At 33.2% G+C, this 11,560-nt stretch overlaps 1 protein-coding gene across 1 annotated transcript; it reads right to left on the reverse strand.

Annotated features, from left to right (window-relative positions):
- Positions 1-1,267: 1,267 nt before the first annotated feature.
- On the reverse strand, positions 1,268-10,182 carry LOC145123678 (myosin-17-like). Its single transcript, XM_079058880.1, has 35 exons — positions 9,954-10,182; positions 8,825-8,953; positions 8,598-8,741; positions 8,380-8,525; positions 8,126-8,282; positions 7,832-8,050; positions 7,458-7,744; positions 7,215-7,361; positions 7,030-7,131; positions 6,895-6,952; positions 6,708-6,809; positions 6,592-6,629; positions 6,203-6,500; positions 5,991-6,122; positions 5,802-5,911; positions 5,656-5,716; positions 5,406-5,583; positions 5,120-5,325; positions 4,919-5,038; positions 4,747-4,845; positions 4,453-4,674; positions 4,233-4,372; positions 4,047-4,164; positions 3,918-3,971; positions 3,761-3,841; positions 3,504-3,674; positions 3,265-3,420; positions 2,979-3,185; positions 2,761-2,898; positions 2,608-2,678; positions 2,424-2,523; positions 2,231-2,344; positions 2,057-2,137; positions 1,896-1,978; positions 1,268-1,816 (listed from the first exon to the last, which is right to left on the reverse strand). The coding sequence occupies exons 1-35, from the start codon at positions 9,954-9,956 to the stop codon at positions 1,693-1,695; spliced, it is 4,596 nt and encodes a 1,531-aa protein (XP_078915006.1). The 5' UTR covers positions 9,957-10,182; the 3' UTR covers positions 1,268-1,692.
- Between the last annotated feature and the right edge of the window lie 1,378 nt (positions 10,183-11,560).

An 11,560-nucleotide genomic window follows, 5' to 3' on the forward strand; every position in this document is an offset into this window, starting at 1 on the left:
CATGTGAAGAGTTGCTTTTTGGGAAGCCGTGATCGTGAAATTTTGTGCCATTTTGAATAAAGGTGAAAACTACCGCAATCACGACATGTTGAGTAGCAAGTGGACTCAAATTAGCAAGAAGTGCATCAAGTTCAATTTCATCTGCAACAAACTTTCCTCGCACAAGTAAAGTGGTGCGACCGATTTTAACGTTTATAGAGCGGCGAGGGAGCAATATCATGTGGAGACCGGTCACGTTTTTTAGCACGAAAAAATTTGGGAGATTGTGAAGGAAGACCCAAAGTGGAATAAAACAAACACATTTACGGAACAACAATCGAAGAGGTCGCGCGGCTCGGGTTCGGTCGATGTTTCGGACGCACGGACGAACATCGACCTCAATGCGGACACGGATGAGATACCGAACGACTTGAACGACCTTTAAGAGATCTCCCCGCCTCGACGACCGATAAGCCGCGACAAAGCAAGGCGTGCTCAACGACACACCGGATGAAGCCGAAAGTAGACGACGAGAGCAAGCGGAAATGAAACAAAAATTTGACGAGCACAACGAAATCGCGCGTAAAAGATATAAGTTGCAACGGGAACATTTTGAGTTCTTGCGTCGTGAAGCCGACGACGATCGTATTGCGAAAGATTTTGCAATTCTTCAAACTAGCGAGGATAATTTGCCACCGAGACGGTTGGAGACACTCCGAAAAATGAAGGCGAAGATTGAGCAGAAATATTTAAACGAAGATTAGTGTTTTTTTTTTTTCGTTGTAATGTTTTTTTTTGTTATTTTTTTTCGGTCTATGTTTTTTTTTCATTGGAATGTCGTTTTATGTTTTTTCATTGGAATGTAGTTTTTAATTAGTATTTATTTTAATTATGTGTTATTTAATTTATATGTTTATTTAAAAATTATTATGACATAAATTAAAAAAATAAAACAAAATAGAAAAATGGGAATTACAAACATCAAAAAAAAAATTAAAAAATAAAATAGAAAATAAGTGGTGTTATTACATGTTATTTGGTGTTGCCCATTTCCACCTTTGGTGTTATAACACTTATTTATGACTAGGATGATGATGCGACACCTTTTGGGTATGGTAACATGTTGCCCACACCCAGCAGCCTTATAATGCACATACATGATAATACAATGATTATCAATAGAAAAATTTTCTATAAAATTTCACTTTACTGTCTTTATAGATTTTCACCTCCTTACTCCCCATCACATTTCATAGAAACAACCACATAAAAAAGTAAAAAAAAAAAGTAACACAAAAGAGATCTTTTAGGGAAGGTGTCATGTCATATACTGATTTACACAATGCAACTATACAGGTTTTGTTTCTTACCTTACGACTACCACAAATTGTAACCCAACAATTTGCAACTATAAAAACCCTAATACACCCTCCCATTCAAAACACACTTTTGGCAACATTGCCATATCATCTAAAAATCAATAAATTCCCCCTTTAATTTAACCCCACCCAAAAGGGCTCAAAGGAAGCCAACAAAATAAATTGGACCCCAGACACTAATAATAAAAAACCCAAACTGCCCGGGAATTTAAAAAAAAAAACAACAACAAAAAAAATAGTATTAACACACCAAAAAAAAAAAAAAAAAAAAAACGGACTGAAATTTTGTATACACATGTCTGAATAGAGATATTCTATACTATTCAGACATCAATCATTCTGCCCTTTGATGTAAAAATACAAAACCTGAATTTTCACGTATCAAAGGTGGAGGTTCAATCTCGCCTATGTCTACTTGTGGCATAGACTTTGAGATGTCATCCACAGAGAACGGTATGCTGCATCATACACAAATAAATATCCTTATTTTAGACGATTTTGCCCCTGAAAAGTTTTTACAAGTTTTGAGATATTTACCTGGAGTCGTCATCTAACAAGAACGAGCTGCTAACTGCATTGTTTGAGTCCTCTGTCATCATGACTCTCATATTTGAAATGACCTAATTACGAAAACGCCCTTAGGATTTAAGTTTTTTTATGAGATGGAATTCATATTTGTTACGTGAGTAGTAACTTACTTCTGATGAAACACTGTGGGTCCCGTATTTGTCATCCCAATACATGGTGCTGATTCTGTATAGCTGTTGTATGCTAAGCACCTGCATAAATAACAAAAATGCACAATCTTGAATATAATAAAAGAGGAAAAGGGAATTAAAAAACTTATTATTATTAAAATAAATTTTGCTTACAGGACAAAGTTCATTGGTAATTTCATTCAAAGTCTTCTTGGGCTTTTGATGTATAACCAAGAATCCAACTGCTTGTCTGATATGCTTCAACTCATCCCATGCGGTCCCCGCATACTGTAAATCAATCAAATATTATTTACTACATTTTTTATTTTTTTTAAATATATAAAAAAATATAAAAAGTGATGCTTACTTCCTCAGTTGCATAACAACACCATTGTTCTAATTCAGCCAATCCTGACTTCACATATTCACCATTACTAAACGAGCAGCACTCACGTCTCAACAAAAGACTTCCACCAAAAAATATATAATCATCAGCATTTTTATAAATAAAAAAGTTGATATACAATATAAACATATTTTATGCAATTTACCTGTTGAATAGCTGAACGTTGATGAAGGAGAATATCTGTGTGAATACTTTGCGCACCAAAAACGGAGGTACCTAAAAAAGTAAAAATCCATAAACAGTCGAGTAATTTTTAATTTTTTATAAAAGAACCAGTTTAAAAGATTATATAACTTACAAAGTTTGCTTTCATTGTCTTCAAGTAACTATCAAGGCTTTTAACAATACTCTGCCAATGAGCAATCAATGCTTGTTGAGCAACTGCATTAGCTTGTGATCTCCCTTTAACTAAACTTGCACGTGATGTCCTTGGAGCCTACACATTTAGACAAAACCTACTTTCATGTCTGAATTTTTTTAAACCAAATTTAATCATAAAATAAATAATAAAATTACCTGGATACATAATCCAAGCAATGGAGATATTTCTTTTTTCAAATTATCGCGTATCATTCCATATATCTTTTCAAGAAAAGCAGTGAGTTGCTGTTTAAATAATAAAGCCGGATATTTTGCTTCCACCTGGCGCAAGTCATCAAGCCTACCAAGAACTCGACCATTTAAAAACGAAAGCCCAGTGCTTTGTGGAGACGCGCGTAGTCCCTGACATTTATCAAATTTTAATTAGTGAAATAAATTAAAAAAAAAGAATACAAGGGTAAAATGGTCATTTACAACATACTTGTGACATTCTTCCGAAAAGTGAAGCGGATGATGTCCTACGCCTTTGTGGGGTCATACTTGCAGCCCCACTTGCTTTCAAAGTGTGTTGAAGAAGCGTCAACAATGTGGATGTGTTACATAGCCAGTAACCTAGCACATCGTTACTATCATGGACCTGCATCATATCACACAGGATCAAGATTTTCAAGAACCCTAATTTGAATTTTGAAATCATCATATAATGTTTGTAACGCTTACCTCTATAGCTGAAGCAATGGTTTGGATGATTCGGTCAAAGACAGTGGTTCTTTCAACTTCAAATGATCTCCAATGGAGTAAGCTTTTGTAGATTAAACATGCAGCAACTGGTTTGCCACTTGAGAATCCAAGATCTTGTGTGATGCATTTGATAAGTAGATCTTGATTCTCCTGAATCACACACATTATGTAATGAATAAAAAAAAAATTACAAAAATGATCTTTTAATTTTCATAAATCGTAATCGCTTTGCTTACTTGTTGTTTTTCATTAAGAGACTTTTGTGGTTTCTCTTCGGACTCTGGCTCTCTTGAATTTGATAATGCAAGTGTCGTATCCTACACATAATAATAATAACAAATATTTAAATTTTTGCATCTTCAAAATATTTATGGAGTTTAAAAGTATTCTTACAGGTGTAGTAATCCTTGATTCTCCATTATGAATGTTCCCATTTTCTGGTGTTCTCTGAAAAGAAAAACTAATAATTAATATCTATGAGAAAAAAGAAAAAAAAAATCTTTTAATATTTTTGTGGAGTACCTGGATAATCATGGTTCTTGGCCTTGCTGACATGGACTTTCCGGTAGGTGACATGGTGAGTGCTTGCTGGCGAAGTACTTGATTCTCAGATTCCATATTTGAGAGTTTTTCTTCAAGCCTACACAACCAAAAGTAAAAAATTTATAACTTTTTATTGTTTTATATAAATTTCAAACTTTTACTCACCTTTGAGTAGATTCTTGAAGCTGATACGCTCTTTTCTCAGCTTCTTCGAATTTCTTCAATAAATCTGCATTTTTGGCATCAGCTTCTATCAATGACTTTTTAGCCTCTTCTGTCTCTTGTTTTTTATTCAGCAACAAAGACTGCAACAAGATAAAGATACAAATATTTAAAAAGTTTTTTCATCACAAAAACCATGACTTGATCAAAGTTTTTTCATTACCTTCAAACTTTCCACCTCAGCGGTCAACGAGTCAACTTTCTCAGTATCCTGAATTATGACCGGAGTCTCCTTAACAACCGGAGGAGCTTCTTCAATGGCTTTTCTTGCAGCCTCACGTTCTTTAATCACTTTAGCATTTGCTTCATCGATTTGGATTTGCATCACACGTAGAGCTTCCTGCAACTTTGCAGCTTCTTGGGCTTTTGTCTCTTCCAATTCACTCTGTGAAAAAAGAGTCAAAACCAATGATGAAAAACATCATCAAGGATAGTTTAAGTAAAATTACGAAATTACCCTTAATCGCTTCTCCAACTGCAAACGCCATGTAAGTTCCTCCACACGTTTCTCTAGTTTGTCCTTCGCCTCTTTGAGAGCCCCTGTCTCCCTTGCAGCCTGAACATTTGACAATTTTATTAACAAAAGAAACTTAGGGTTTTTTTATTATTATTATAAAATAGTGATATACCATTTTGAGTGATCGAAGCTCTTTTCTAGCAACTCTTCGCCTCCAACCACACTGAGTAACAATTGCAGCCTTTTGGAGACTCTTGTAGTAAGAGTATGCTCTATAGTAACGATAGTAAGCCTGAATTCCATCATAAAATCGATTCATAACCCGTATTTATATTACAATATATGAAATTTTATTTAATTAAGGTCAAAGTACCTGAATGAAAATTGCAGCTTTAGTTTGCTTTCGGTATCTAAACTCGTTTCTAGCAGTCATTGCTCTCAAACCAGTTTGCAAAGTGATTGCAGAAACCCTAAGTGTTTGATATGATTTACTAGCAACAAAACACCTGAAATTCTTCTGAATCTTAACTGCTGCTGCTTGCCTTCTCAACTGCTCAAATTGCTTGCAAGCTGATAAACCTGATTACATTATAAAAAAGGAATCAATTTTTTGTAAACAAAAGTGAGTATTTTTTTTATAACGAATTGCTATAAAATACCTCTCCAGCAAGCCTGTAACTGAATAGCTGCTTTTCGTATTGAGATATACTCTTTACGTGCAATATAAGTACGCATTTGTCTTTGAATGATTCTAGCAGCATTTCCAAGAACCTCTGCTCTCCTTGCATCAAGTTCTGCCATCTGTCCAGCTCTTAGAAACACCTTTGTCTTCCCAATCTGTAAAATAATGGTTACAATGAGAAATCTTGTAAAAGTATCTAGAAGCTTTTACAAAGATTTGAAGATTACCTGGTAGCCTTTCAATCCCATTTTATCAAGCAGCACCTGGCATGCAACCTTCTCATCATACCTACAATAAAAAGAAAAGCATTATGATTAGATGAAAGAAATCATTGGGAATTAGAAAATAGAAACAGAAAAGAAGTGAATCATACTTTCCATCAAGAACATCGGGATAAAGAACACCAAAACGAAGAAGAAACTCATCAAATGTTCTTCTGGTGGGATAACCAGCACAACTGATTCTGATTGCTTCTAGAACACCCTATATTAAAAGATACAATTTTTAGCAATAAACATTTGAGAAAAAAGAGAAATCAAGAATCTTTTTTCACAATACTTACACCACATCTTAGTTGTTGAATAATGTTTAGATTTTCAAAAATTGCAGGCTTGAGAACATTGTTTGGCTTCACACATCTTATGTAATGAGGCTCTGTTGTACTCAAGGTTTCCATCAAAGATTGAAGTTGCAACTGCAATTAAAAAAGCAAGATTGATGTAACAAATAACACTTTTTCATTTATATAGATAAATTAAAATTTAAAAGTAATACCTTAAAGCGGGACCCAATGGAGGAAAATTTGGAAGATTTGGAAGACTCAACAGGAAGTGGAGGAAATAAACCAACAACAAAAGGACACTTTGAGGCAGTTAATAAATCTTGATGTTCTGCCACCACATAATCTTTGTTTTTGTCTAGAAATTGATCAGCTAAATAATTCACTTCTCCAGCATAATGAGCTATTGTAAAACTAGTGCGTGAAAGTTTAGGTTTTATGAAACGTTTGTGTTTTGGAAATGTTTGGTATAACTTCTGAGCAAAAGTTTCATGAGTTGACTTCGGGAACATGCTGCATCAAGTAAATATAAACATAAATCATTTTTTCTTAAAATCTTTTGCCTTAAAAATGAATCTGAAATGTGATAATCAATTAATCATACCAGGCTTCATCAAGAAGTGAGATGATTCCTCCAGGTTTCTGTAATGAAATGTATTAGTTTCCATTAATGGAAAGTACAAAAGAAAGAAGTCAAACAGATTAGTCAAGAGTCAACACCTTCTCAATAAGATCCAAAACATCTTGGTTGTCAACAAACTCTATGTAGCTCCAATTTATCGCTTCCTTTGTGTACTCCTCTTGTTCCATTTTAAACACGTGCTACAATAACAAAAGAGTTTGACAAATAATCAGTAAATGTAAATCCCATAAATTGATGAAGAATTCAAAAAAACAAAAAACTAACCTGGTTAAAATGTTGTTGGAGTTTTTCATTTGTGAAATTGATGCAAAATTGCTCAAAACTATATTAAACAAACGTTTCATTATCAGCATTACACCATTTAAATTGATTCTAAATTTGTAAATTGTAATACAATACCTGTTGTGTTTAAAACTCTCGAATCCGTATATATCAAGAACACCGATTAGTGACTTTGAATTCGGATCTTGCCCAATTGAATTGTTTATTTTCTCCACAATCCTAAAAGATGTAAAGATAAAAGTCAGATTCTTGAAAAATAAAAAAGAAATTCATATTTTGAAACTGGTCAAAGTTTTTCTCACCAGTCAAACAAACGAGAGTAGACTGTTTTTGCTAAAGCATCCCTACTACCCAATGCAGCTTCAGGGTCAAGAGTTCTTGTAATCACTTCTTCTGGTGTCACCATTACACGCTTAATCAATGCATCCTCTAAGCTCTTAGCATCACACCTATTCAGAGATTGAATTTATCATTATTATCTATATAATAAAATAATAATAACATATTAATATTAATAATGTATATATGTATAGAATAAAACTTACATAAGCAACTCAGCTGTGACATTGAGATGAAACCTAGATTTCTCATCTTTAAGCACAGAAGAATCAATCTCCTTTCCCTTTGCAAAATTGACATTACCAAGGTGAAGAATTGCAGCTACAACCCTAAAAATTGCATCTTGTTCTTCTTCACTAATTCCAACAATGTCCATTGCCCTTCTTGTAGCAAGATACTCATGGGCATCACTTACACCTTCAAGTTCATATGATTTTGACTGGTTTAAATAATGATATGACTGTGGACTTTCCAATTTAAACTTCTCTCTATCCTGCAAATTAATGCAATGATATTGGAAGTGATAACAAATCTATGACATTATTTACTTATTACACAAAATTATAAAAATAAGATCTACCTCAGGTGGTGCAGCACAAAGAAGATAGAAACAATGGTAGTTTCTTTCAGGATCTGATATCTGACAAACACGAGATCTTTCTAGAAGATATGTTCTAATAGCTGCCCCTGATATTCTTCCACTTTTATCAAACTGTATCTCTACAAATTTACCAAATCGACTAGAGTTGTTGTTCCTAACAGTTTTCGCGTTTCCAAATGCTTCAAGTACTGGATTTGACTGGAAAATATGTATTTTGTAAACATGTATTCAAAACATTCGAATGTCAGTGGCAAAAAGGTAAATTTTTCTTACTTCAAGGACTTGTTGTTCAACTGTTCTTCCTTCAACTCCAGATCTACCACCTAAATGTGCAAGATATCTCATGAGCATCTTTGTTGTTTCAGTTTTACCAGCACCAGATTCTCCACTGACCAATATTGAATTGCTTTTTCCTTCATTCATCATAGCCCTATACATAAAACAAACTAGATTATAAAAAAAGAAAAAAAGAAAATAGAATGTTCATGTATTAATGTATTATATTAGTATAATTTATATTTATATACCTGTATGCAACATCAGCTACTGCAAAAACATGGGGACTAAGTTCTCCAAATCCTGCTCCTTTATATTGTTCCATCATGTGTGTGTCATACAAATGAGGCAATCTTTGAAATGGATTTATAGCAATTAGAATGTTTCCAGTATATGTCTACAAAAATGAAATATTACATCAGTTGTCTTTTGATATAAGCTTAAAAAAGATGAAAATGTGACATCTTACATAAATTTCATTAAGTTCATATCTGGCTGCAAGATTTTGTAACACTCCTGGTTCATGTAAATATGAAAGGCGTGTCATGTCATCTACACCTCCAGGTGGAGCTTCAGTGTCTTTAGGGAATACTTTAGAGACATTTGTAACAATCTGTAGTTGAATAAGTTTATTATTTTGTGAAATAGATATTGGTGTCTTTGATACAATGTATGATTAAACATTAAAGTACTCACTGTTTTCCCTTTTGTGGTATGTACATGAAGCTCTTGCCCATTAACTCGGGTCACTTCCCCATCAATCCATGCTAAAGCAGGATCTTCAACCCAAACGTGTGACCCTACAATAATATTAACTGGAGCAGCCTGTGAAAAAAAAAAAACTTCATTCCATTAGAATCATAAAGAGAAAAAGCTCTAGAAAGTTGAAATGGTTCACTTAGTCTTTGAACATTGTATGTATTATTATATACATTGGACTTTGAAGCAATAATAAGTTATGTAATCTAAGTTTCCTAAGTGCATTTTGTTGTATATCAATTTTCTAACTAATGGGGTAGACAATATATTTTGTACTCACTATGACAAGTTGATTTTTTCTTATCATCAATGGTGAAAGAATAAGTTGCAAGTCAAACTATCATACACTAATTACAATGATGACTAGTTGTTCAAAGCTACACCATTAAAGCTTATTGAATAGGTGAATATATACACTATCAAGTTATGTGAAGTCTTCTAAGAGAAGATGTTGATTATGCATTGATATATCGAAGGTAGTATTTGGGAAAAATGGGTTTAAAGTTTGTATATGAAGTTGGTTTCCAGTTCAAATAAGCATCAAATCATGTGGCTGCTCGGAAATGGTGTAGATAACACATAAAAGTTCATGAGTCTCAAAAAACCCTAGATTGGCTTCATCTCAAATTTATCAAAGTTTGCTACTTCACGTTTCTGGTATCTAGCGGATTCTGCTCAATTAGCCCCTCAATCTAAGCTGTAAAACATCAGGTACATATAACAGCGAAAAAAATTAACTTACACCCATACCCTTCCCTGTTCCTCAAGGTATGTTCATGAATCTGAGCAAAATCAATACAAAATTTGAGCTAATTGAGCCGGATAACGCAAATAGATTATACACCGATACACATATGGATGATATAATCACAAAAAAAACATAATCCCCTAGCTTAAATTTAGCCGAAACATATAGCATCAATAAGCATAAGCAGCTAACAACGAACAAAACAAAGATTCAAACATGTGGACTCTTCGTTGAATAGATTTGACCTTGAAAACAAAGATTCAAGCAAATACCACCGATAACCATTGAGCTACTTCACCAAAAACAAGATTAACATACCATTAATGATGACTTCTAAGCCCAATCGATCTCCTTCTCATCAATAAAGAGAAGAACGAGTCGGAGAAACCACACACCGCTCGGTGACTCAGATCGGTAATAATAAGACGATGATAAAGAAGAAACCCAAGAGTATTCAACAGAGATTATGACGACGATGATGATGATGATGCAAAGGTGAACTTTTTTGGAATAGTTTCTCTCTATCACAGAAATGACGCAGTAATTTTGTATCTATATATATATATATATATATATATATATATATATATATATATATATATATTTATTGGGTAATACAATTTGTATATATTATTATACACACAGCAAAGCAATGTGTATGTTGTGGGGTTTCTTGCTCTCTCGCTCTACAACCTTCTCTCTCTCTAGACTTCTCTGTCGTCTGGTCAAGCTCGAGCGGCGAGTTTATGGAAGTCCAGTCCACGAAGCGGCTCTCGACTCAAAAATCAGACATTATACAGCCATTTTTGGATTAGCCGGCTACACTTTAAGCTCTGTATTTCCTTTTATTTACGGATTTACCCTTTTCAGTCTTGTGTCAAAAATTCAAATTTTGAAACCACTCACTCTCCTTAAATTTTAAATTATTTGAAAAGGTGTAGTTTTTAACTCGCAATAAATGTTTTTACAGTTCGTATAAATTTAGTTGGGGGAATTAATTATTTTTATGTAGCATTTAAATAATATTTTTCAAATAATTATTATATATATATTAAAGTTGTGGAAGAAAAGAATAGTAAACTTGGGATATTTTGTCCAGGTTTGGTCCCTTGATTTACATATCCGGTCCATGTACTTCTTTAACTAATTTATTCATGTCCTTTTGTTTGTGTTCCATTCAACTTTCCATTTTTTTGGCAGAATTGATCCCTGTATTATTGTTGGAAGTTAGGAATACTAAATTTGGATGTTTTTTGGCAACTTTGCTCATTATTCTTTACCCATTTTGACACTTTTCGTCATTGCAATCAATATTTTTACACTTTTTTGGAACCTTTTAATATTTAAAGTTTGGCCACAAAACTTTAACGGTTTGACAACTTTGATCCCTTTTCTAAAAAGTTGCTAATTCCTACCTCTTTAATTCTTTAGCCATTTTCACACTTCTGGTCCTTGCAGTCAAAACTTTTACATTTTTTGTCCGGGGCAAAGCCCGGACTTTTCATCCTTGCACTTTCTATGTCTGTCATATTTATCAATTCGGAAACAACATTGAAAGCTCCTGGCCCCCGCGTAGCGGGGGTAACCTTTCTAGTTTAGTATTAAAAGATAAAAAAACTTTGATTTTTTTTTAAATGTGTATTTTTATACAAGTGAATATGAGAAAAAAAATATTTATCGTTTTTAATAAAATATAATATAAATTTCAACAACAACAAATTAGGCTTTAAATTTTCAAACTACTAGATGGACATTTTTCATGATGTTTTATTCGATTTTGGGTTTTTAAATTATAAAAAATAGAGATAAAACACAAAAAATGTAAATGCTACGATGTATTGAATTTGTAATTAAAAACTAAGATTGATAAATAATTTAATCGTATAATGATTTATAAAAATTGAGCATACTGATAAATGAAACTA

Source organism: Lactuca virosa, chromosome 7 (genome assembly GCF_052849685.1).
Source record: "Lactuca virosa cultivar CGN04683 chromosome 7, Lactuca_virosa_CGN04683_v6, whole genome shotgun sequence".
Classification (NCBI taxonomy): domain Eukaryota; kingdom Viridiplantae; phylum Streptophyta; class Magnoliopsida; order Asterales; family Asteraceae; genus Lactuca; species Lactuca virosa.

Bases quoted from the DNA above. Each gene is read 5' to 3' on its own strand.
- LOC145123678 (XM_079058880.1), bottom strand. The intron at 5,717-5,801 runs GTATGATTCACT...TTTTTATTGTAG, and splicing joins CCCGATGTTCTTGATGGAAA to GTATGATGAGAAGGTTGCAT. The intron at 5,039-5,119 runs GTACTTTGACCT...GATGGAATTCAG, and splicing joins AAGCTGCAATTTTCATTCAG to GCTTACTATCGTTACTATAG.